Source organism: Somniosus microcephalus, chromosome 11, assembly GCF_052327205.1.
Source record: "Somniosus microcephalus isolate GS21.2 chromosome 11, FLI_Smic_1.0, whole genome shotgun sequence".
NCBI classification, from domain to species: Eukaryota; Metazoa; Chordata; class Chondrichthyes; order Squaliformes; family Somniosidae; genus Somniosus; species Somniosus microcephalus.
Window position 1 is genome coordinate 38,768,208 of NC_140997.1, and position 27,732 is coordinate 38,795,939.

General features: G+C 45.6%; 1 protein-coding gene across 1 annotated transcript in view; it reads left to right on the plus strand.

Annotated features, from left to right (window-relative positions):
• The first annotated feature begins 13,661 nt into the window (after positions 1–13,661).
• The window catches only part of LOC147110492 (ras-related protein Rab-26-like), a 494,956-nt gene continuing 480,885 nt past the window's right edge, over positions 13,662–27,732 (plus strand). The window contains exons 1-2 of the mRNA XM_086000511.1: positions 13,662–13,785; positions 19,740–19,847. Of these exons, the coding sequence (XP_085856637.1) occupies positions 13,699–13,785; positions 19,740–19,847 (195 nt within the window). The 5' untranslated portion in view covers positions 13,662–13,698. The remainder of the gene's footprint in view (positions 13,786–19,739; positions 19,848–27,732) is intronic.

Consider the following 27,732-nt stretch of genomic DNA (forward strand, 5'->3'; position numbering starts at 1 on the left):
GGGTCGTCATCAGCAAAGGCCTCTAGGGTAGGGTCGTCGTCTGTTAGAGTAGAGTCATCATCAGCGGGGGCATCCACCCAAGACCTATCGAAAGACTTATTAAAGGTCATAGCCGCCGCCCGTGCACGTGGTGGGAGATAAGTGTCTGCATTCTTCTTGGCCAAGTCCAGGGAACACGCCTGATCATAAGCAGCCCGTAAATTGAGGGTTTTATTTTCCAGCAGGCGCTGACGTATAAAAGGGGACGCAATCCCATTGATAAAGGAATCGCGGATTAGTTCCTCTTGATACTGTTCAGCTGTAACCGCTTTAAGGTTCCAATCTTTGCTGAGCCTGCAAAGTTTCTGGAGGAATTCATCGAGTGATTCCCCAGGCTGCTGCAGAGTTGTGGCCAGTAGGTGTCGAGCAAAGATTTCATTCAGGGACTTGACATATAGCTGCTGTAAAATTTGGATAGCAGCGTCGTAGTCTATACAGTCCTCAATATAATCATACACATGAGGGGATACGTAGTTAATAAGCATTCGTAACTTAGGGGCATCCGCCCCACATTCTTCAAGAAAGTTGCTAAAGGTACGAAACCAATGCTTCCATACCTTCGCTGCCGCAGGTGCATTTGGGTCCAGATTGAGACGAGCGGGTCTAAGCAGTCTTTCCATGATGGATCAGTTTCTTGCCCAAGTCCCTTTCTGCGGTTCGAGTTGCAGCTGGTTGTTCCGAATCACCCAAGGCGTGGAGATGATAACGAGTCGATTAAATTGATGTAATAAAGACTCACTACGCACGTGGTTGTACATAAAGCAAGGCTTTAATCGACTTGTAACAAAACATGGAGGTCTAGCTAGTAGTCACTAGCTTCCTGTTTCCAGATTGTCTCTGGCCAAGTTGGGCCCACGCCCGAGTATTTATACTCCTCGGACGGCTCCCTCAGCTGGCCTTTCATTAGTACTTCCTGAGTTACTTCTTGTAGAAGTTGCGATTTATGACAGTGTGTGTGTAGGGTATGTGTGTGTGTGTGTGTAGGATGTGTGTGTCAGGTGTGTGTGTAGGGTGTGTGTGTGTGTAGGGTATATATGTACGGTGTTTGTGTGTAGGGTGCCTGTGTAAATGTGTCTGTGTAGGGTGTGTCTGTAGGGTGTGTGTGTGTGGGGTGTGAGTGTATAGGGTGTGTATATGTAGGCTGTCTGTAGGGTGGGGGTGTGTAGGGTGTGTGTATGGTTTGGGTGTGTAGTGTGTGTGTGTATAGGGGGGGTGTATGCTGTGTGTCTAGGGTGTATCTGAAGATGTGTGTGTGTGTGTGGCATGTGAGTTTGCTCCTCCTGCACTGTGGGAAATCAGGGGATGACCATGTGTGCGGGAAGTGTGTCCAGCTGAAGCTACTGACAGACCGCATTGCGGCACTGGAGCAGCGGATGGATAGATATTGGAGCATTCGCGAGGCTGAGGAAGTCATGGATAGCACGTTTAGGAAGGTGGTCACACCGCAGGTAAAGGTTGCACAGGCAGAAAGGGAATGGGTGACCATCAGGCAGAATACTAGGCGCAGGCAGGTAGTGCAGGAATCCCCTGGGGCCATCACACTCTCGAACAGTTATACCGTTTTGGATACTGTTGGGGGGGATGGCTTAACAAGGGAAGGCAGCAGCAGCCAACCTCCTGGCACCGGGGGTGGTTCTGCTGCACAGGACAGGAGGAAAAAGGGGTAGAGCTATAGTGATAGGGGATTCTATTGTAAGGGGAATAGATAGGCATTTCTGCGGCAGCAAACGAGACTCCAGGATGGTGTGTTGCCTCCCTGGTGCAAGGGTCAAGGATGTCTCGGAGAAGCTGCAGAAAATTTTGGAAAGGGAGGGTGAACAGCCAGTTGTCGTGGTGCATATAGGTACCAACGATATAGGTAAAGAATGGGATGAAGTCCTAAAAGCTGAATATAGGGAGTTAGGAGGTAAATTTAAAAAATAGGACCTCAAAGGTAGTAATCTCAGGATTGCTACCAGTGCCATGTGCTAGTCAGAGTAGAAATAGAAGGATACTTCAAATGAATACGTGGCTAGAGGAATGGTCCTAGGACATTGGAACCGGTTCTGGGGGAGGTGGGACCAGTACAAACCGGACGGTCTGCACCTGGGCAGGACCGGGACCGATGTCCTTGGGGGAGTGTTTGCTAGTGCTGTGGGGGAGGGTTCAAACTAAAATGGCAGGGGGTTGGGAACCTGAGCAGGGAGACAAAGGAAAGGGAAACAAGGATAGAAGCAAAAGACAGGAAGGAGAAAAACAATCCGAGAAATCAAGGGTTTAAAACAAACATGGCCACAGTAAATAATAATTCTAAAAGGTCTCAGAGCATTAAAAAAACAAGCCTGAAGGCTTTGTGTCTTAATGCGAGGAGCATTCATAATAAGGTGGATGAATTAGCAGCGCAAATAGAGGTAAATGAATAAGATATGATTGGGATTACGGAAGCATGGCTCCAGGGGGACCAAGGCTGGGAACTCAACATCCAGGGGTATTCAATATTCAGGAAAGATAAGCAAAAAGGAAAAGGAGGTGGGGTAGCATTGCTGGTTAAAGAGGGGATTAACACAATTGTAAGGAAAGATATTAGCTCTGATGATGTGGAATCTGTATGGGTAGAACTGAGAAATACCAAAGGGCAGAAAACGTTAGTGGGAGTGGTGTATAGACCCCCAAACAGTAATGCAGAGGTTGGGGATGGCATTAAAAGGGAAATTAGAGAAGTGTGCAATAAGGGCACAGCAGTTATCATGGGTGACTTTAATCTACATATAGATTGGGCTAACCAAATTAGTAACAATACTGTGGAGGAGGAATTCCTGGAGTGTATACGGGATGGTTTCCTGGACCAATATGTCGATGAACCAACTAGGGATCAGGCCATCTTAGGCTGGGTATTATGTAATGAGAAAGGATTAATTAGCAATCTTGTGCAAGGCCCCTTGGGTCGGAGTGATCATAATATGATAGAATTCTTCATTAAGATGGAGAGTGAAGTAGTTGACTCAGAGACTAAGGTCCTGAATTTAAATAAAGGGAACTATGATGGTATGAGACGCGAGTTGGGTAGGATTGATTGGGTAATGTCACTCAAAGGGTTGACGGTGGATAGGCAATGGCAAACATTCAAAGATCGCATGGATGAACTACAGAATTTGTTTAGCCCAGTTTGGCATAAAAATAAATCAAAAAAGGTGACTCAACCGTGGCTAACAAGGGAAATTAGGGATAGCATAAGATCCAAGGAGAGGGCATATAAATTGGCCAGAAAAAGCAGCAAACCTGAGGATTGGGAACAGTTTAGGATTCAGCAAAGGAGGACAAAGGCATTAATTAAGAGGGGGAAAATAGATTATGAAAGTAAGCTTTCAGGGAACATAAAAACTGACTGTAAAAGCTTTTATAGATATGTGAAGAGAAAAAGATTGGTGAAGTCAAGCGTAGGTCCCTTGCAGTCAGAATCAGGGGAATTTATAATGGGGAACAAAGAAATGGCAGACCAATTAAATACATATTTTGGTTCTGTCTTCACAAAGGAGGACACAAATAACCTCCCAGAGATGTCGGGGAACATAGCGACTAATGAGAGGGAGGAACTGAAAGAAATCAGTATTTGTAGGGAAATGGTGTTGGGGAAGTTGACGGGATTGAAGGCCGATAAATCCCCAGGGCCTGATGATCTACATCCTAGGGTACTTAAAGAAGTGGCCCTTGAGATAGTAGATGCATTGCTGGTCATCTTCCAGAACTCGATAGACTCGGGAACAGTATCCATGGATTGGAGGGTAGCTAATGTTACCCCACTATTCAAAAAAGGTGGTAGAGAAAAAGCGAGGAATTATAGACTGGTAAGCCTGACATCGGTAGTGGCGAAAATGCTAGAGTCCATTATAAAAGATGTAATAGCAGAGCACTTGGAAAGCAGTGACAGGATCGGACAAAGTCAACATGGATTTACAAAAGGTAAATCGTGCTTGACTAATCTACTGGAATTTTTTGAGGATGTAACTGGTAAAATAGATAAGGGAGAACCAGTGGATGTGGTGTGTTTGGACTTTCAGAAGGCTTTCGATAAGGTCCCGCATAAGAGATTAGCATGTAAAATTAAGGCACATGGGGTTGGGGACAAGGTATTGACTTGGATAGAGAATTGGTTGACAGGTAGAAAACCAAGAGTTGGAATAAACGGGTCGTTTTCCGAGTGGCAGGCAGTGACTAGTGGGGTACCGCAAGGATCGGTCCTAGGACCCCAGCTGTTCACAATATATATTAATGATCTGGGCAAGGGAACTGGATGTAATATCTCCAAATTTGCAGATGACACAAAGCTGGGTGGGAGGGTATGCTGTGAGGAGGATGTCGTGAAACTCCAGTATGATTTGGACAGGTTGGGTGATTGGGCAGAAACATGGCAAATGCACTATAATGTGGATAAATGTGAGGTTATCCACTTTGGTGGCAATAACAGGAAGGCAGATCATTATTTTAAGTGGCAATAGATTGGGAGAAGGGGAAGTGCAAAGAGACCTGGGTGTTCTTGTGCACCAGTCGCTGAAGGTAAGCATGCAGGTGCAGCAGGTGGTTAAGAAGGCAAATGGCATGTTGGCCTTCGTAGCAAGCGGGTTTGAGTACAGGAACAAAGATGTCTTGCTGCAGTTGTACAGGGCCTTGGTGAGACTGCACCTTGAGTACTGTGTGCAGTTTTGGTCGCCTTATCTGAGGAAGGATGTTCTTGCCATGGAAGGAGTGCAGCGAAGGTTCACCAGGCTGATACCTGGGATGGCAGGAATGACGTATGAGGAGAGATTGTGTCGATTGGGCTTATACTCACTGGAGTTTAGAAGATTGAGAGGGGATCTCATCAAAACCTATAAAATTCTGTCAGGCCTGGACAGACTCGGTGCAGGAAGGATGTTCCCAATGGTCGGGGAGTCCAGAACCAGGGGTCATAGTCTAAGGATAAGGGGTAAGCCATTTAGGACTGAGATGAGGAGGAATTTCTTCACCCAGAGAGTGGTGAACCTGTGGAATTCTCTGCCACAGAGGGCGGTGGAGGCCAGTTCATTAAATATATTCAAGAAGGAGTTGGATATATTTCTTAAGGCTAAAGGGATCAAGGGATATGGGGAGAAGGCAGGGATCGGGTACTGAATTTGGATGATCAGCCATGATCTCATTGAATGGCGGAGCAGGCTTGAGGGGCCGAATGGCCTACTCCTGCTCCTATCTTCTATGTTTCTGTGTGTGTGTGTGTAGGGTGTGTGTGTAGGGTGCGTGTAGTTTGTCTGTAGGTTCTCTGTAGTGTGTGTATGTGTGGGGGGAGTGTGGGTAGGGTGCATGTGTAGGATGTGTGTGGGGGGCTATATGTGTAGGGTGTGTCTAGAGGGTGTGTGTAGAGTATGTGTGTGTAAGGAGTGTGTGTGCAAGGTGTGTGTGTGTGTAGGATGTGTGTGGGGTGAGTGTAGGGTGCGTGTAGGGTATGTGTTTAGGGTGTTTATGTGGAGGGTGTGTGCATGTGTGGTGTGTGTTTGCAGGGTGTGCGTGCGTTTAGTGTGTGTGTGTGTAAGGTGTGTGTAGTGTGTGCATGCATAAGGAGTGTGTGTGTAGGGTGTGTGTGTGTGGTGTGAGCGTGTATAGGGTGTGTGTGTGTGTAGGGTGTGTGTGTATAGGGTGTGTGTATATGTAGGTTGTGTGGGGTGTGTGTGTAGTATGTGTATGGTGTGTGTTTGTGTAGGGCTTGTGTGTGTAGGGTGTGAGGGTGCCGGTCAGTTCCTTCAGTAACCCCTAGATGGCAGCTTCACTTTGTTTCCCTTTGTTAATTGTTACTAGTTTCTCCTGTGTTTATTACTTAACTGCCTTTTATCAGGTTTATTGGGTTCACCTGTTTTTGCTTGTATTTAAGTTCTGTGGTTTCTTCCCTCTGGGCTCAGTCTTGACAAGGTGCTCAGTCTTGACAAGCTGGTTGCCCTGTGGTAGCTTGTCTTGAGCTCAGTCTTGGCAAGCCGTTGGCCTTAGTGGTAGCTTGTCTTGAGCTCCTATGTTTGTAACTGTTTACCTGTGTGATTCTAGTAAAGTACTTTTATTTAAGACTGCATATCTGCTTCTCGCCTCGTCTGTCTGCACTTGGGTCCAGAACCAGCCTCGCCCTGACAGTAGGGTGTGCATGTGTAGGGCTTGTGTGTGTAGGGTGTGCATGTGTAGGGCTTGTGTGTGTAGGGTGTGCATGTGTAGGGCTTGTGTGTGTAGGGTGTGCATGTGTAGGGTGTGTATGGAGTGTGTGTGCATGTAGGGTGTGTGTGTAGGGTGTGCATGTGTAGGGCTTGTGCGTGTAGGGTGTGTGTGTGTAGGGTGTGTGTTACAAATCTCATAATCATAAAGAAATTACTCATGAAATAACACTGGACGGCCAGCTGGTGGCGCCGTCCAAGGAGTATAAATACTCGGGCGTGGGCCCAGCTTGCCCAGGGACATTTTGTAAGACAGGAACTAGTGAAGTACAACTAGACCTCCATGTTCTGAAACAAGTTGATTAAAGCCTTGCTTTATACTCAAACCAAGTGCGTAATGAGTTTTATTACGTCAATTTAATCAACTTGATATCAACTCCACGCTCTGTGATTTCCGGAACAGCCAACTACGACTTCAACTGCAGAAGGGAACTCCAGCATAGTAATCAATCCATCATGGACAAACTACTCAGACCCACCCGCCTTGACCTGGACCCAAATTCACCGACAACTGCTAAGGTATGGAAACACTGGTATCGTACCTTCAGCAACTTCCTCAGGGTGTGTGGTGAGAATGTTCCTGATAAATTAGAGATACTTGCCAATTATGTATCTCCTCATGTGTTTGACTATATCGATGACTGTGTAGATTATGACTCCGCTATCCTAATATTACAGCAACTATATTTTAAGACCCCAAACAAAATTTTTGCTCGGCATCTACTGGCCACAATTCGACAACAACCTGGGGAATCACTTGACGAATTCCTTCAGAAACTTTGCAGGCTCAGCAAGGATTGTAATCTTAAAGCTGTCACAGCTGAGCAGTACCAGGAGGAGTTAATTTGTGATTCCTTTATTAATGGGATCGCATCTCCCTTCATACGCCAGCATCTGTTGGAGAATAAAACTCTCGAGTTACAGGCTGCCTATGACCAGGCATGTTCCCTAGACTTAGCAAAGAGGAATGTAGATACCTATCTTTTACCTCGTGCACGGGCTGCTGCTATCACTTTTAATGACTCCTTCGATAGGTCTCGGGCGGAAGCCCTCACTGATGATGACTCTAACCTAGTGGATGACAACCCTACCCTAGAAGCCTTCACTGATGACGACCCCGCCCTAGCGGCATCTTGGCAATCTGGAAGGAAGTGTTTCTTCTGTGGAGGTACGTGCCATTATAGGAAATGTTGTCCTGCTCATAACGCAACCTGCAATCATTGCAGCAAGAAAGGTCACTTTTCTAAGGTATGCCAGTCAAGAGCCTCTGTTAGTAAGAAAGGCCACTTCTAAAGTATACCGGTCGAGAGCTCCTGTTAGTTTTGCAGCTACTATCTCTAAAACTGCTCCTCCCCCAAGAGCTACTTCTAAGGTTACTGCTGCTATCTATAAAACTGCTTCTCCCCCAAGAACCACTACTAAGGTTACAGCTGTCAAGGGTAAAACTGCCCCTCCTCCCATCACAGCTGTTTTCCCCCAAAGTCTGTCCCATGCAGCCATGAAGGTTTTGGTAAATGGACACATTTTGAGCGCACTAATTGACTCATGCAACTCTGACAGCTTCATTAGTGAGCGGGCTGTCAGTAAGTTAAAACTGCGTATTTACCCCTCAGACAGGGAAATTGCAATGGCTCTGATGACACTGACCACCAATTCTTCCGGCTTTTGTCTTGTCGATCTTATTCTCAATGGCCGCACTTATTTCTCCACCCGGCTCGGGGTGCTCAAAAACCTATGCAGTGATGTGCTTCTGGGACAGGATTTCCAGAAACAACACAAAAGACTCACTTTCGAGTTTAGAGGGTCAAATCCAGAGCTTACTATTTCCAAAGTACCGTTTTGTGCGCTTTCGGCGGCTTCACTCGACGAGCCCTCCTTGTTTGCCACTCTTTCCCCTCGATGTAAGCCCATAGTCACTAAATCACGACGTTTCAGCCAAGATGATCGATCCTTTATCGAGGCAGAAATCTCTCACCTTCTAGCTGGCGGTATCATTGAGCCATGTTCATCTTCCTGGCGGGCTCAAGTCGTCGTTGTTAAAAATCCTCTGAAGCAACACAAGAAACATCTTTGCATCGATTACTCGCAAACTATTAACCAGTATACCGACCTGGATGCCTACCCACTACCATGCATCGATGACATGGTCAATAACCTTGCCAACTACAAGGTATTTTCAACTTTTGATTTAAAGAGCGCACATCATCAAGTACTGTTAAAGAACTCTGACAAAAAGTATACGGCCTTTGAGCCAATGGTTGGCTTTACCAGTTTTGTCGCCTTCCATTTGGGGTCACCAATGGGGTGGCCGTCTTTCAATGGGCAATGGATAGCCTAGTCAAACAGGAGAACTTAACGGACACTTTTCCATATCTGGATAATATCACCATTGCTGGTCATGACCAGAAGGAGCATGATGCCAATCTCCAGAAATCTTTTGACGTTCTCCGTTGTCACAACTTAACCTTAAATGAGTCCAAATCTGTGAAATCAGTACCATCAGTCAACATCCTTGGCTACTGGGTGGGCAACGATGTCAGCAAACCGGATCCGGAGAGACTTTGTCCGCTTCAGGAGCTCCCTCCCCCTATGAATCTCGGCTCTCTTCGTCGGGCACTCGGCATGTTTGCCTATTATACGAAGTGGATACCCCACTTCTCCGACAAGATCCAGCCCCTGCTTCACGCAAAGTAATTTCCATTGGAGGCAACGGCTATTTCAGCTTTCAACCTCCTCAAGCGACAACTGGAAAAAGCCACGCTTCATTCCATTGATGAAAATTTTCCTTTCGTGGTCGAGTGCGATGCATCGGATGTGGCGATCTCTGCTACCTTGAATCAAGGTGGTCGACCTGTTGCATTACTGTCCAGAACTTTGCAGGGTAGCGAGATCTATTATCCTCCTGTCGAGAAGGAAGCTACGGCCATCATTGAAGCTGTACGTAAATGGAGTCATTTTCTCGCTCGTCGCCATTTCACACTTATAACCGATCAGCGCTCAGTGGCCTTTATGCTGGATAACCGGAAACGCACTAAGATCAAGAATAACAAAATACAACTCTGGAGGATGGAATTGGCCACCTTTGGATACACCATACATTATCGACCTGGCAAAAAGAATGTTGCCCCGGATACCCTCACGCGGGCATTCTGCTCTTCTATGTCAACTTCGACTCTTGTGGATCTTCATACTGACTTATGCCATCCTGGCGTTACCCGTATGTTGCACTTTGTGTGATCTAAAAATCTCCCATTTTCTGCGGAAGATGTGAAAAGAACATGCTCCTCCTGTGGAATTTGTGTGGAATTAAAACCGCAATTCTTCCATCCATCGGATGGCTCGCTCATACACGCTATGCAGCGACTCAGCATTGACTTTAAAGGGCCATTGCCTTCCCCAACGCGAAACACCTACTTACTTACTATGGTGGACGAATATTCACGCTTTCCCTTTGCTTTCCCCTGTCCCAATATGCTTACTTCCACAGTGATCAAATGCCTTGATCAAGTCTTCTCCCTTTGCGGTACAGCCAATTTCATCCACTCTGATCGGGGTCCCTCCTTCATGTCAAGCGAACTCAAAAGTTATTTTTCCCAATGGGGAATCGCCAAAAGTAAAACGACACCGTACCATCCCATCAGTAATGGACAGGTTGAGAGATACAACGCTATCATTTGGAATGCTGTTCATCTTGCACTGAGGTCACGCAACCTACCAGACCAGCAGTGGGAAACTATGCTCCCTGACATGTTGTATTCCATCAGGTCTCTTCTTTCTACGTCCACCAATGTCACACTTCACGAGCGATTCTTCAGGTTCCAGCATCGCTCCACTCATGGGACGTCCCTACCATCATGGTTGGCAGCTCTCGGCCCCGTGCTGCTCCGAAGATTTGTCCGATCTTCTAAAAATGATCCACTTATCAACGAAGTAGAACTCGCGGATGTCAATCCCACGTACGCGCACGTGCGGTACCCTGATGGCCGGGAGTCCACAGTTTTGCTCAGGGACCTGGCTCCCTGTCCAGCCGGTTCCACGGACCCAACTGATAGAGGGACCCACGGTGATGATACCGACACTCTGCGATCCCTCGAAGATGACACCCTACCTGGGACATCGAGAGATCTGCCGGCTGCCCCACTGGATCCACTCGGGGAGCCAAGCGCTCCCCATGGGATGGCCAACCGAGGCCAGGACACCGGTCAATCCCCGACTATCAAACTGGATGAAGCCAGCTCTGCACCTGTGGGGACCTGCACCCAGAGTCACGATCTCCCCAGCCTCCCTCGGGTCGATCAGGGCAACACTGGTCCTGTCGATCCACCGGTACAGATCAAGCGGCCCAGGGACCAAGACACGATCCGGGGAGACGTGCCTTCTAGCCATAAACAAAGATCTAAAAGACTGCGGCTATTCGTGGTCCGCCTAATCCATTAAGAGGAAGTCGCCGGACTTCCAAATCTTTTAGGCAGGAAGAATGTTATAAATCTCATCATCATAAAGAAACGACTCATGAAATAACACTGGACGGCCAGCTGGTGGCGCCGTCCAAGGAGAATATATACTCGGGCGTCAGCCCCAGCTTTACAGGGACATTTTGTAAGACAAGGAACTAGTGAAGTACAATTGACCTCCATGTTCTGAAACAAGTTGATTAAAGCCTTGCTTTATGCTCAAACCAAGTGCGTAGTGAGTTTTATTACGTCCGTGTCCGTGTGTGTGTGTGTGTGTGTGTGTAGGGTGTGTGGGGTACATGTGTAGGGTGTGTGTGTCCTGTGTCTGTGTAGGGAGTGACTGTAGGGTGTGTGCATGTGGGGTGTGTGCGTGAAGGGTGCGTATGTAGGATGTGTGTGACGGGGTATGTGTGTAGGGTGCATGTGTAGGGTGTGTGTGTGTGTGTGTGTAGTGTGACTGTGTAGGGTGTGTCTGTGGGGGGTGTGTGTGTAGGGTATGTGTGTAGGGTGTGTGTGTAGGGTATGCATGTATGGTGTGTGTAGGGTGTGTGTTTAGTGTGTGTGTGTGTGTAGGGTATGTGTATGGTGTGTGTGTGTCGGGTATGTGTGAAGTGTGTGTGTCGGGTATGTGTGAAGTGTGTGTGTCGGGTATGTGTGAAGTGTGTGTGTCGGGTATGTGTGAAGTGTGTGTGTGTGTGTGTGTCGGGTATGTGTGAAGTGTGTGTCGGGTATGTGTGAAGTGTGTGTGTGTGTGTCGGGTATGTGTGAAGTGTGTGTGCAGGGGATGTGTATTGAGTGTGTGTAGGGGGGGTGTGTCTGGGGGGGGTAGGGTTTGTGTTTATGGTGTGTGTAGTGTGTGTGTAGGATGTGTTTGTGTCTAAGATATGTTTGTGTGTAGGGTGTGTTTGTGTGTAGGGTGTATGGGTAGGGAGTGTTTGTAGGGTGTTTATGTATTGGGTGTGAGTAGGTTGTGTGTGTCGGGTGCATTTGTGTGTAGGATCTGTGTGTGTGGGGGGGCATATGTGTAGGGTGTGTGGGTGTAGGGTATGTGTGCAGGTTGTATGTGTGCAGGGTGTGTACTGGTGTGTGTGTTGGGGGGGGCGTATGTGTAGGGTTGTGTTTGTAGGGTGTGTGGGTGTTTGTGTGTGCCAGGGTCTGTGTGTGGGTGGGGTGTGCACGTGTGTGGGTGTGTGTGGGGGTGGGGGGCTGTGGGCCGTATGTGTAGGGTTGTGTTTGTAGGGTGTGTGGGTATTTGTGTGTGCCAGGGTCTGTCTGTGTGTGGGTGGGGTGGGGATAGATGGTATGGTCAGCGGAAATGCCCCACCCCACAACATCAGTTGTTTTATTCCGGATTTGCACGGTCACCTGTAGATTTTAATGCAGTGTTGTATATCATCGTCACTTCAGAATTATTCAGCTCCCAGGATGATAACTGTAAATATTGAATATGTATCTTTTTAATTAGAATGTGGTTATAACACATTGCAGTCGTAATGAACCCGTGTGAATTTTTTGCGCTGCCTGAAGATATTCTCTATTGTAGATGGGTTTGAGCGCAGGGAGGGAGAGGGCTGAAACATTTTAATAATTAACCTTCTCACAACTTATGATCAACAGAACAGTTAAGGAGACTCCCTCTAGCATGGCTGAGCAGAACGCTTTCACTCGGTCTCTGGGTAACTCCGGCAGTCTGCACTTGGTGAAAGAACTGTGTGTGTGTGTGAATGTGGCCTGCGAGGAAAATAAACACAAAGTACACCATGCCCTTCGGAGTGTTTCCCCCCAAAAAACCACAACTTTCACCCATCAGAACGAAAGATATCCGTCACTTCTCACACGCAGAGATGAGTCTTATTGGCGTAATCGAACTCGTTTGTTGGCCAATTTAATCCTTGCATGACACAAATGGTTTTCCCAATTATCTTATTACCATCACGAGTGAGGGTGAAAACAACACCTGAGGCATCAGAAAGCCTTTTATCCGTCGAATATGACAAATATCATTAAATTTGGACTCATTTGCAAAATGACTGCAACTATAGTGGGACTTTTATAAATATTTCAATATCTATTTTAACTGGAAGGGAGCTAATCACTGTACTTTATATTAACCTTTCATCACTTTATATTAAACAAAGTAACGTGTGTGACTATAAACTATTCAGTACATTATTAATTTTTAAAGGAAATATGCAATAATATTCGCGAGAGATCGCCAATACGTCACGATTTTAATATTTCGCTTTTTCCAAAGGGAAGGATGAAGTATAAATGACAACAGTAATAATTCTTGAAATGATTCACACGCCTCTTGTAGTTTACCGGTGGGATGATATTTTACGAGTGCTGTCCCAATCAAGAACTGGTGAGTTATGTCTGGTATGAGTGAAGTTTTATTGCGTGCCATGTAGACGAGAAACATTTTGCAGCAAGTGTGTTTGCATGAGTGGGATATAATCTCAATGAGGAAAAGACTCAAAACGCTTCACTGTATCGCCTATAGCCAGTGACAATGGGGGGAGGCAAGGACATTCGATAGGGTTTCGTTTTCAAGTCACAATGGATAAAGGTTTTCGCACCCTTCTGGTAACTGTCGTTGGACTTCACCTAGCTCCAGTGGAATAGGATTTGATTCTTCCACCTACACGCATTATAACTGAACAACATTTCTTCTGAACTCTTGTCAAATTGCAGTAGATGAATTATTAGTGCTAATACATTTACACTGGGATATGCAACGGGACCACGTGGCAATAAGATCGATAGAATGTAAGTAATACAGTCTCATTTCCTTCTGTCGTGCGGAATGAATGTTCTTGGCCTTTGCAATTGCATTTCCGCGGATGTGTTTTGCTTTATTCATGAATCAAAGGGGGGGGGGGGGGGGGGGGGGGGAATCTGGCTCCCTGATATGTTGGGTTTTCTAATTCCAGAAGTTTCCAATCGCCTGCCTTTGAAGCCTGTTTCACTGTTCTTGACGTTACGGCTGGGATATTGACAACATGTTGACACTGACTGGCCGTGAGAGCGGGCGGGACACGTCACCTGTGGATGGGCAGTGGAGACCCGCGCGGGAGGTCCATTTCAAGGTTTGTCTCATTCGATTTACGAATGAGAATTCGCTCAGTGTTGTCGACGGCACATCAAATATTAGTTGTTCCGACTCATGCATATCCCAAAATGGCATTGGGAGTGTTGCTGTAAATCCGCAGTTTTCAATTTGGATCATATATTTTCTTAGATAAATCATTTTCTCTAAACCCATCCTCAATTTTAATTGTTTTAATGCAAAGTTTAATGTAGACTTAATAAATCAATGTTATCGTTTGCAAACATAGAAAGGTTGACTATAACCAGGTCATGTTTAGTACCCTTGTATCAAAATTCTTTTTTCGTTAATACATACAATAAATATTGTTTTATTTCTTGCGCAATATAAAAATCATTGCATATATTTAGGGTGCATTAATTACAACAAAGGCGCGGTTTAAAAAAATGTATAGTTGACTTAAGTGTGCTTACACTTATTATAATTATATGTAAAGCGAAGCGAATTTGGGTTCAACTGATGCTGCAATAACAATGTTGAGTGAACGGTTAAACATTTACTGCAATTCTCCACAGCGATTCCGTGTAAGGAGTGAGTCGTTTCCAGTTTAAATGTTTTGTACATTTGTTTCTTTTAATATTAACTAGCAAAATGATCAGGCTACGATTGAATCCACAATTGCACGGAAAGGAGGCAACACAATATTAGCATAATCCTTGGAATGATTAACCCTGTTACAGTTTCCCGTTGAGTTACGTGCTGACCCATTCAGTCACTGTTTACTGCTCCCCCAACATCAACAGATAGTTCATGGGACACTGGTCCTTCTCTGACTCAGTCCCGCTACTCCACGCGAGCAAACCATCTCCCTATAATTCCGTTTTTTTTTATTGTTGCTGGGTGATAAAAGTGGATTGTAGTTTCAAACTCCGGTCCATGCGTGTCAGGGACCAGCCAGACCACGGTGGTGGCGGTGGGGTTAGCCGATTTGTCAGTGCTTGTCTTTATTTTCTAGTTCGCTCCCCAATCTCCGTTCTCCCTTCGTCTAAATTTTGAGCGAATGTGAAATATCCTTAATTGAGCAAACACCAGCTGACAGTATAGGAATCTTAAACCTGAATGTAATTAAAATAGTCTGATCGTTAATTCCACTTGCATTTATTTAAACGACTGAATATGTTATTCATGAGTAATCTGGCATATTTATTTTTCTCCAATATCGAAGTTACTATATCAGGTTCTGCTTTCGGTATTAATGTGCTATTTGCAAGGTGAGGATGCAGCGCCTCCTCGGGGTGAGACCCTTAGCGCGTTCACTGCCAGTGAGCGCATTCAATGCTTATTTTGAGTTGACCAATTACAAAGAAAGATCTGCATTTATATAGCGCCTTTCATGACCTCAGGACGCCCCAACGCGCTTTACAACCAATGAAGTCATTTTTTGAAGCGTAGGCACGGTTGTAGTGTAGGAAACGCTGCAGCCAATTTGGGCACAGCAAGCTCCCACAAACAGCAATATGATAATGATCAGATCATCGGTTTTAGTGATGTTGGTTGAGGGACAAATATTTGCCAGGCAATAGATTGGGAGAAGGGGAAGTGCAAAGAGACCTGGGTGTTATTGTGCACCAGTCGCTGAAGGTAAGCATGCAGGTGCAGCAGGTGGTTAGGAAGGCAAATGGTATGTTGGCCTTCGTAGCAAGAGGGTTCGAGTACAGGAACAAGGATGTCTTGCTACAGTTGTACAGGGCCTTGGTGAGACCGCACCTTGAGTATTGTGTGCAGTTTTGGTCACCATACCTGAGGAAGGACGTTCTTGCCATGGAGGGAGTGCAGCGAAGATTCACCAGGCTGATACCTGGGATGGCAGGAATGACGTATGAGGAGAGATTGTGTCGATTGGGCTTATACTCACTGGAGTTTAGAAGATTGAGAGGGGATCTCATCAAAACCTATAAAATTCTGTCAGGTCTGGACAGACTAGATGCAGGAAGGATGTTTCTGATGGCCGGGGAGTCCAGAACCAGGGGTCATAGTCTAAGGATAAGGGGTAAGCCATTTAGGACTGAAATGAGGAGGAATTTCTTCACCCAGAGAGTGGTGAACCTGTGGAATTCTCTGCCACAGAGGGTGGTGGAGGCCAGTTCATTAAATAGATTCAAGAAAGAATTGGATGTATTTCTTGAGGCTAAAGGGATCAAGGGATATGGGGAGAAGGCAGGGACAGGGTACTGAATTTGGATGATCAGCCATGATCTCATTGAATGGCGGAGCAGGCTCGAGGGGCCGAATGGCCTACTCCTGCTCCTATCTTCTATGTTTCTAGGACACTGGAGCGAACTCCTCTGCTCTTCGAATTGTGGCAGTGGGATCTTTTATGTCCGCCTGAGAAGGCAGGCGGGTTTAATGTCTCATCCGAAAGACAGCACTTCCGACAATGCAGCGCTCCCTCAGCTTAGTCAAGTCTCTGAAGTGGGACTTGAACCCACAACCTTCTGACTCAGAGGAGCGTGCTACACTGAGGGTGACACTGGGCTGCCTCAGTGTTACCCACAGGAAAACAATTCTACAAAGGAACCACAATAATTTAAACAAAGTCCAACTAAACAAAAATAAACTTACAAATCTAAATCACAATGGCCCAGAAATTCGGATCGGGGGCTTCCTGCGGGTGCAAGCCCCCGACCTGCACTTACCTACCGCGCCGGCCGTTGAGCTGTGGGCCCGCGTGGGACCCGATCCTGGGCCTCCTCCAATTGCCGCTGCGCAGTGCTTGCGTATCCCAGGGGCGCGGTTAGTTCGATGCGTCCCCTGGGATCACGTGGGCCATGGAGAGCCAATGGTAGCAGGGAATGCTTCATTCATAAGTTTGACAGGACCTATAAATACTATAAGCCTCAAAACATCACTAAATCTTCAAATAATTTTTTTTTAAATCACATTTTTAAAATAACTATAAATTACATGAAATAACTATTTTAAACAATAATTTAAATTTTTGAAAAAATTAATTACATTTTCTAACGGGGCTAAAAATAAACTTACCTTTCTTTAAAGTATTTAAAAATAATAAACCTTTGGAAAAAATGTTTTAATTTTAATTAATTCACCACTTACCTTGTAAAAAGCAGGCCTTGCGCCTGCTTTTTAAAAGTGTAACTCTTGGAGACTTACCCTCCCGGAAAAACCTGGAAAAAAAGCGTAAGTTCGATGTGCACGCACTGCCTCTGGCGCATGCGTTCCACCTCTCAACCCCTTCTTTCAGGGGAACAGAAGTGCCAGTTTCCCGCGCATGCGCAGTGCATGCACGAAACCGGCACTTCCATTGGGCCTACGGGTGAGTACCCCGTGCGTACTCACCCGTGGAGACCCGAATTTCTGGGCCAATATTATTGTCAACCAGGCACTTTATTCCCTGCGGGACTGTAAGGCCCCAAGTGTACCAGTGGACACCGCATGCTCCCTCTCCAGGGCCACGCCTGGTGCCACGACAGAGGCCGGCAGTCGGAGCCACACACCCCGCAGGCAACGCTCACCCTAGACCTGTGAATGGTCATCTTTGCTGGACCCAGTAGCAGGCCCACAAGAAGGCCCTCTGACTCACCCGCTCCTCCCGCACCAGGTAACCAAGGATCAACAGTAGGCTTGTATTCCCTTGAGTACAGAAGATTAAGGGGTGACCTAATTGAGGCGTTTAAGATGATTAAAGGAGTTGATAAGGTAGATCGAGAGAAACTATTTCCTCTGGTGGGGTGAGTCCTGTACAAGGAGGCATAACCTTAAAATCAGAGCTAGACTGTTCAGGGTTAATGTCAGGAAGCACTTCTTCACACAAAGGGTAGTGGAAATTTGGAACGCTCTCCCCCAAAAAGCTGTTGAGGCTGGGTCAATCGAAGATGTCAAAAAGTTAGGCAAGGGTATTAAGGGTCATGGAACCAAGGCAGTTAGATGGTGTTGAGATACAGCTCAGCCATGATCTAATTGAATGGCGGAACAGGCTCGAGGGCCTGATTGGCCTACTCCTGTTCCTAGCTTCGCACCCTGGAACCGTCCTAGAAGATCAATAGTTAAAAGTCCAACAGCAGGAAGTCTTCTATTCCCGATTTATTAGACAAGCAGGGAACAGCCTCCAGTCATGTTTGGTGCGCCATTACATTAAAAAAATTCAATGTGCGTGGTTTGGACACAAAATCAATGCTTTTTACCATCACACTTTTTTGTTTCAGATCACTGTAGTGCACAGCATGCCTGTGGCTGTGAATATTTAATTCCTAGCAACCAGCTCTTTCATAAAACATAATTCAGCCGCTGCAAGAAAAAAGATTTAATATCCCAAATGTTTTATAGTAACGCATTTTCTTCAAACCTCACTGAATTTATGGTTTAATCTCAAAATTGGTGGGTACTCAAAGAAAGAAAGACTTGCATTTCTATAGTGCCTTTCACGACCTCAGGACATCCCAAAGCACTTTACAGCCAATGAAGTACTTTTGAAGTCTAGTCACTGGTGTAATATAGGAAACGCGGCAGCCAATTTGCGCACAGATAAATTACCAGAAAATCTGTTTGGTGATGTTCTTCTTTGAATAGTACCATGGGATCTTTTACATCCACCCGAGAGGGCAGATGGGGCCTCGGTTTAATGTTTCATCCAAAAGAACTACTGCATGCTGGAACATCAACCAATTTGAAGCAGAAAACATCAGTTTAAAAAAAAAAAAACAAGAAGCAGTTACAGCCCTTTGAGGAGAGACCTATTGAAATTTTTCAAAATTTGGGAAAATATATATAAAATGTATGTGTAATCTGATACATGCAGGTTCAGCAGATCACTTGAGAAGTTACAAGTAGATCTGAGTTTTGGAACCCATCTCCGAAAATGAGACGTAGAAGATGTTTCCACTTGTGGGGGGGGACCAAAACTAGGGACCATAATTCTAACAAAAGGCAAAATACTGCGGATGCTGGAAATCTGGAAAAAAAAAACAGTAAATGCTGGAAATACTCAGCCGGTCAGGTAGCATCTGTGGAGAGAGAAACAGAGTTAAAGTTTCAGGTCGATGACCTTTCGTCAGAACTGAAACGTTAACTCTGTTTCTCTCCCCACAGATGCTGCCTGACCTGCTGAGTATTTCCAGTAATTTTTGTTTTTAATTTACATAACGAACATAAGAAGTAAGAGCAGGAGTAGGCCATATGGCCCCTCGAGCCTGCTCTGCTATTCAATAAGATCATGGCTGATTATCAACTTCAACTCCACTTTCCTGCCCGATCTCCATATCCTTTGATTCCCCTAGAGTCTAAAAATCTATCTATCTCAGCCTTGAATATACTCAAAGACTCCGCATCCACAGCCCTCTGGGGCAAAGAACTCCAAAGATTCACAACCCTCTGAGTGAAGAAATTCTTCCTCATCTTAGTCTTAAATGGCCGACCCCTTATCCTGAGACTATGCCCCCTAGTTCTAGACTCTCCAGCCAGGGGAAACAACCTCTCAGCATCTTATAAGCCATAACTATAAGATAGTTACTAATAAATCCAATAGTTGAATTCAGGAGCAACTTCTTTACCCAGAGATTGGTGAGAATGTGGAACTCGCTACCACAGGGGGTGGTTGAGGTGAATAGTATAGATGCATTTAAGGGGAAGCTAAATAAGCACATGGGGGGGTGAAAGGAATAGAAGGTTATGCTGATAGGCTTAGATGAAGAGGGGCGAGAGGAGGCTTGTGTGGGGCATAAACACCGGCATGGACCAGTTGGGCGGAATGTAATTCTTTGTAAAATGACATTACATGCGGATATTGTTCGCTGAATTGCACTTTCACTGATAATTATCTTGCAACTGTTGCATTTTTTGTAATAAATAAAATTAAAAATGTATAAATTATAATTTATTAAGTATAAATTAGTTGCACGTTGGTACATACAGACAACTTTGCTGAGGATTTAAAATCAAATACTAATGAAGTATTAACTCTTCCATGTCTTTTAGACAATACTCATCGGGGACTTTGGTGTTGGAAAAACCTCTCTTGTGGTAAAACTAGACGAGAGTTATATACCGGGGAATCTAGCCCCCACTGTTGGCATGGGACTTATGGTAAGGACCTATGATACATTTCATCTCAAATACAGTTAATAAATAGCAAGGACTCCACAATCCCTTCTCAGTATGTGCACAGCAGTGCAATATGCATAAGGTTTATTGGCAATGTTATTATATAAATCCCTTAAATGTCTAGGGTACTAGTGTTACATTGCTGATGACGTCTGGCTTTATTCTAAACGTTGTGAAATAAGTTTTACCTGTGATGTATAGAAAGGTTAACAGCCCAGACACTCTGTGAAAGGACCATTCCCAGTTGTACTGCACTAGTTTCAATTCCTCCCGCCCCCCCCCCCCCCGCAACCCCCTCTCTCTCTCTCCTTGCCCACCTTTCTCTCCCCCTTCCCCCATGGCCTGTAGCCACATTCCTCAATATCTAATTTGGGGGTTGTAAAGTATGCGCATATACTTGATACAAAAAGGAAGAGACAGCTTGGAAGGGTTTAACTTAGGTCTTTACTTCATACCCACAGGCGGGAACTGAGGGGAGATCAGTACCCGCAGTACTATTTATACCCCTATGGCCAGGAGTGGTACTACGGTATCACTACGCCCTACAAAGTAGTGCTGCCCTGGCCATAGGGTTAAAGTAGCATACATATTACATACACAACATTCCTCCCCTTTTAATTAAAACGTACCCGTGCAATTAAGTCAACAGATGCACCATAACTAGGGCTAATAACATTTGGTAACACAACATACATAACATATTTACATCAGAGTTGTCTACCTATATATATATAAAAAGAAACATGTTATAGATTCAGTCTCTGAGGAGGCCTCCTGTCTCGACTAGGATAACGTCTTTCTCTAGTCGGTCTCGGTGTAGGCGGCGGTACTTCCGTCACCACTTCATCGCTGGAGTCGTCGGTGTCTGATGGCACATCCTGTGCCGTGGAGCTCACTGGAGTGCTGAACTCCTCGCCATCCTGAGACTTCTGTAGCGACGAGCTGGGCCGTGATTCCGCTGGAACAATGTGCTGAGACGTTTGAGGTAGTGAATCAGTTGGGTTTCTGGACTCCACAAGTTGATCAGCATGTCGTCTGATTATGCCGTCCCCTGTCTCCACTGTGTACATCAAAGGTCCCTGGCGGGCCTTTATCGTACCAGACCGCCACTTTTCATTTCTATAATCACGGGCCAACACTTGCTGCCCCACCTCGAAGCTCCGTGTCTGTCTGTCAGGAGCCCTACGAAATACTCGGTTTTCCACATCTCTCCGGATGTTTGGTCTGAGCAATTCGAGGCGAGACCTTAACCTTCTATTAAAGAACATGACGGCGGGGGCCTGGTTGGTCACCGTATGTGCAGCATTACGGTACGCGAATAGGAAATTGTCCACCTTGTGTTGTAGTGGCAACCTTTCCTCCCCCATCGCCTTGATGGCCTTTTTAAAAGTCTGTACAAAGCGCTCTGCCAGCCCATTTGTAGACGGATGATATGGTGCGGACGTATAATGTCGCACTCCATTCCTTTTTAGGAATGCTTGAAATTCTTCTGCCACAAATTGTGGCCCATTGTCCGAACAGACTTGCTCGGGCACCCCATTTCGGGCAAAAATGGTCCTTAAGGCTGCGACCGTCTTTTCGGCTGTCGTTGATGACATCTTTATGACCTCCGGCCATTTTGAGTGGGCGTCCACTACAATAAGGAACATCGCATCCATGAAGGGCCCAGCGAAGTCCACGTGGATCCTTTGCCACGGCGTTGAGGGCCACTCCCACGGATGTAGTGGGGCTTGGGGTGGTACGTTCTGTACCATCTGGCACCCTTGGCATGCTTTTGCTACTTCCTCGATGTCCCTGTCAATGCCGGGCCACCAGACGTAGGCTCTGGCGAGGCTTTTCATTTTGACACCCCCCAGATGACCTTCGTGTAAGTCCCGCAACACTTTATGTTGTAATTTTTGAGGGACCACCACCCTGGCTCCGCACATCAATGTGCCCCGGCATACGGACAACTGGTCCTTCCTTGCCGAAAACGCCGGCAATGATGCGTCACCCTGCGCCGGCCAGCCTTTCACGGTCAATTCGTAAACCCTTGCCAGTGTCGGGTCATTCTGTGTTTCCCGCTCGATACATTGGCTGGTGATGGGCAAGTGTTCCATAACCGCCGTATGATATATTTCCACGGGGTCCTGTACTATCTCTTCGATCTCTGCAGGCAATGGTAGCCGCGACAGGCCATCCGCATTGCCATGCTGTTTGGTACCCTTATATTCGATAAGGTACTGGTGTGCTCCTAAGAACAGTGACCATCTCTGTAGCCTTTGGGCCGTCATCAGGGGCACCCCTTTTGTTGGATTAAATATGGACACCAACGGTTGATGATCCGTCAGTAGTGTGAAACGTTGTCCATGTAGATAGTGGTGGAATTTTTTTACACCCCACACCAGACTGAGGGCCTCCCTGTCGATTTGCGCATAGTTTCTTTCGGCTGTAGTTAACGACCTTGAGGCAAATGCTATTGGCCTCTCCGTCCCATTGGGAAATTTGTGTGACAACACTGCCCCTATACCATACGGGGAGGCGTCACATGCCAACCTCATTGGCATTTTTGGGTCAAAGTGTGCGAGCACTTCCTTTGATGTAATGAGTTGTTTACCCTTTTTAAAAGCAGCCTCACACACTTCGTCCCAATTCCAGGAGACTCCCTTTTGCAGCAATGAATTTAGTGGATGTAAAATGGACGATATGTTCGGGAGGAACTTATGGTAATAGTTTATAAGGCCTAAGAATGATCGTAACTGAGATACATTCTCAGGGGGCGGGGCCTTCACTACTGCCTCGATCTTTTCTGGGGACTTATGCAGGCCTTCCTTATCTATAATGTGACCACAGTATGAGATACGTTCCTGGAAAAACTCACATTTCTGCTTGTTCGCCCTGAGTCCGTATTGTTGCAACCGCAGAAGTACTCGCTCCAGGTTAGCGAGGTGGTCGTTATCCGTTTGTCCTGTCACCAGGATGTCATCCAGGTAGCACTGCGTTCCTGGAATGCCCTGTAGGACCTGTTCCATGGTCCTCTGCCATATGGCTGGGGCGGACGCCACACCAAATACCAGGCGATTGTACTGGTACAATCCCTTGTGGGTGTTAATCGTTAGGAGCTTTTTCGAGTCCTGCTCCACCTCCATCTGTAAATAAGCTTGACAAAGGTCAATCTTCGTAAAGTGTCTACCCCCAGCTAACAATGCGAATATGTCCTCTATCCGCGGCAGCGGATACTGTACCGTGTGCAGGACTGGGTTAATAGTTATTTTAAAATCCCCGCAAATGCGAACCTTCTTTGGTTCCCCCGGCGTGTTATTTGCAGATTTCTTTATAACTGGGACGATGGGCGTGGCCCACTCGCTCCACTCAATCTTTGTAAGGACACCTGCACTCTCTAAGGCATCCAGTTCTGCTTCCACAGCTGGCCGGATGGCGTAAGGCACCGGTCTGGCCTTACAAAACTTGGGGTTTGCGTCTTGAGCAATAGTTATTTTTGCTCTAATGTCCTTTAAGGTCCCCAGCCCTTGTTGGAACACCACTGGCGTTTTTGCCAATATTTTCGACAGCCTGCTTGTAATGGTTGCATCATCCTTGGCGGTCTCTACTTTTATCTCGTGTATCGACTTCCAGTCGAAATGGATTTTTCTTATCCATTCCCTACCCAAAAGTGGTGGTCCGCCGTTTGGTAGGACGTATAAATAAAGTCCTGGCACTTTTCTGCCATTGTATTTAACTGTTACTTGCATTTTTCCCTTCGGGTAAACTTTTTGTCCCGTATATGTTTTTAATTTGATTTCGGTATCCTTTAAGGGAATGCGTTTGAACAGCCTGTTATAATCTTGTTCATTAATTACTGATAGGGCTGAACCCGTGTCCAGCTCCATATTAACTTCGACGCCTGCTACCTTCATTTTAACCCACATTGTGCTGTGGTCCTCCGTTTTGTCTACACCATATAACTTGAGACATCCCAGACCTTTAGGCTCTGCTTTTGTGCCTTCCTGTGACTCGTCTGAGCTACTGTCAGATATCTTATGTATTTTTGTCCTTGCCTTGGTACTGCTCGGATTGCCCCCACTATTGGGTTTCGTACCCGACCGACAAACTTTCGCTATATGCCCCTTTTTCCCACACTGCCGGCATATTTTATCACGAAACCAACAATTACTTTGGTCGTGGGTGGTTTTGCCACAACGGTAGCATTTACCTTTGTGAAATGTCACCTCATGGGTGTCATAGCCGGTTGTATTTTGTTGTATTTGGGCAGCACCCTGTGCTGCTGCTTCATGTGCCAATGCTATTTCTATCGCCTGATCTAGGCTGAGCTGTTTCTTGGCCAGCAACCGTTTTCGTGTACTCTCATTTAACATGCCACAGACAAATCTGTCTCTGATCGCTTCCGCCAAAAAGGCTCCAAACTGGCAATGTTTGGACAACCGTCTGAGCTCAGCTAAATAGGCTGCCTGCGACTCATCATTCCTTTGGTCGCGTCTGTAAAAGCGGTACCTTTCCGCTATAAATGGTGGCTTAGGGTTTAAATGTTCCTTTAACGTATCAACAATTTGGGCATACGTTTTGTCTGCTGGCTTTTCTGGAGTAAGAAGATTCCTCAGCAGACCGTATGTTTTTGCCCCCATAGAATTTAATAAGGTTGCTGCCTTTTCGTCATCTTTCACCTTGTTTACTATGCAATAAAGCTCATGCCTTTCTACATATGCGTCCCAATCTTCTATGTCGGCAACAAATTCTGACAACCGAGCTTCTTTAGCCATTTTTAAAAGTACTGAAGAGGTTTTCCCGCCTTTTTCCACTAGATGGCGCTGTTATTTTTTTTTCTAAGAGAAAAACTTTCCCCCTTTTGTCCACTAGATGGCGCTGTTCATTTTAAACTGCTGAAGAGAAAAACTTTCCCCTTTGTCCACTAGATGGCGCTTTTCCCGCCTTTTCTCCCTCTGCTGTCAACGACGTCTCTCCAGGTTCGTTATTTTTTTTTTCTTGCAGCTCCCGTTATTGCCACCGCCGCTATTACAACGACCTTCCCCTCTCGTGGCCCGCTAGTCCTCGTGGCTCCGTTTGTTCCCCAGATCGCCTGCCCGTTCTGGCCCTTGCAGCTCGCGTTCCCCAGGAAGGATTGCAGTTTACCTGACCCTGGGTGGACTTTTGCCCAGTGGCTGGAACGCCCGTTCAGCCTCTTCTCTCAGCTGCCGCAGCCTTCGCTGGAACCTCTCTCTCTCGCTCCGTTGCTGCCGCTCCTCCTGAACTGGGTGGCCTCCTTCGGTCGACGCTGGACTCTGCAGGCTGGTAAGAAGCTTCTCTCCCCGTACTGCTACCGATCCTTTGTTGCACCTTGTACTGGTGAGTTCGAACGTTCCTAGTCGCCAGTGTAAAGTATGCGCATATACTTGATACAAAAAGGAAGAGACAGCTTGGAAGGGTTTAACTTAGGTCTTTACTTCATACCCACAGGCGGGAACTGAGGGGAGATCAGTACCCGCAGTACTATTTATACCCCTATGGCCAGGAGTGGTACTACGGTATCACTACGCCCTACAAAGTAGTGCTGCCCTGGCCATAGGGTTAAAGTAGCATACATATTACATACACAACAGGGGTAGTTGAAATGTTTTGCACTTGTGTTTACCAGAAGTTGGATGCAGTCCTTATCATAGAATCATTACATAGGATTACATAGGATATACGGCGCAGAAACAGGCCATTCGGCCCAACCAGTCCATGCCGGCATTTATGCTCCACTCGAGCCTCCTCCCATCTTTCCTCATCTAAATCTATCAGCATAACCCTCTAATCCCTTCTCCCTCATATGCTTGTCTAGCTTCCCCTTAAATGCATCTATACTATTCGCTTCAACCACTCCTTGTGGTAGCGAGTTCCACATTCTCATCACTCTTCTGAATTCCCTATTGGATTTCTTGGTGACTATCTTATATTGATGGCCTTGAGTTATGCTCTTCCCCACAAGTGGAAACATTCTCTCTGGATCCACTCTATCAAACCTTTCATAATTTTAAAGACCTCTATTAGGTCACCCCTCAGCCTTCTTTTTTCAAGAGAAAAGAGACCCAGCCTGTTCATCGTTTCCTGATATGTATACCCTCGCATTTCTGGTATCATCCTTGTAAATCTTCTCTGCACCCTCTCCAGTGCCTCTATATCCTGTTTATATTATGGCGACCAGAACTGTACGCAGTACTCTAAGTGTGGTCTAACCAAGGTTCGATATAGGTTTAGCATAACTTCCCTACTTTTCAATTCTATACCTCTAGAAATAAACCCTAGTGCTTGGTTTGCATTTTTTTATGGCCTTGCTAACCTATGCCGCAACTTTTATTGATTTGTGTATTTGTACTCCGAGATTCCTTTGCTCCTCTACCCCACCTAGACTCGCACCCTCCAAGTAATAAGTGACCTCCATATTCTTCCTACCAAAATGTAATACCCCACATTTATCTGTGTTGAACTTCATTTGCCAATTATTTGCCCATTCTGCAAGTTTATTAATGTCCTCCTGTAATTTGTTGCAGTCCTCCTCAGTATTGACTATCGCCCCCAATTTGGTGTCATCCATAAATTTAGAAATTGTGTTTTTGATTCCAAAGTCTAAATCGTTAATGTAAATTGTGAACAACAGTGGTCCCAGCACTGATCCTTGTGGAACACCACTACCCACCTTCAGCCACTGTGAATAGCTACCCTTTATCCCTACTCTCTCTGCTTTCTGTTTTGAAGTCAGCTAGCTATCCATTCTACTACTTGTCCCCTGACTCTGCATTCTCTGACCTTGTTCATCAGTCTATTATGGGGTGCCTTATCGAAGGTCTTTTGAAAATCTAGATAAATTACATCTACTGCATTACCATTGTCTACTCTCTCTGCTACCTCTTTAAAAAATTCAATGAGGTTGGTCAAGCAAGACTTTCCCTTTTGAAATCCATGCTGACTATTCCTTATTATAGTTTTGGTTTCCAGATGTTCTTCTAATTTCTCCTCCTTTATTTTTCCTACCACCGATGTTAAGCTGACTGGTCTATAATTCCCTGGACATGTTCTATCTCTCTTCTTGTATATAGGTATTACGTTAGCTATCCACCAGTCTTCTGGCATTGCAGCTTTTTCTAATGAATTATTAAGTATGTGTAGCAATGCCTCTGCTATCTCTTCCCTAGATTCTTTTAAAATGCGTGGATGCAATCCATCCAGACCAGGGTTTTTATCCTGAGTTTGATTAGTTTATTTAATATATCCCCTCTTTTTATTTTAAATGCACTTATCTCATTACTAATCTCATCATCCAATGTCATGTCCACCTGTTCTATCTCCCTGATAAATATGGAAGCAAAATAATTATTTAATATTTCTGCCATCTCTCTATCGTTACCTGTGGTATTATCCTGACTATCCCTTAACGGCCCTATTCCCATCACAACCTTCCTTTTTTTATTTATGTGCCTATAAAATATTTTACTATTTTGTTTTATGTTCCTTGATAATTTAATTTCATAGTTCCCCTTTGCCTTCCTAATTTTTTTTGACTTATTCTCTCTTATCATGCACTCCCTTGCTGTTGATGTACTTAATATATGCCTCTTTCCTTGCCCTCAATTGTTCCCTTATGACTTTATTCATCCATGGAGTCTCATTAGTGTGTAGTTTGTTCTTTCCTTTTAGCGGAATATATTGTTCCTTCACTCTGTTGAACACTGTTTTAAATATTTCCCACTGCTGTTCTACATCGTTGTTTGCCAATATTGTTGCCCATTTTATTTTCCCAAGTTCTATTCTCAGGCCCTTAAAATCAGCTTTTCTCCAATCTATTAACCTGGTTTGCGTCATACTTATGTCCTTCTCAATTATCATCTTAAAG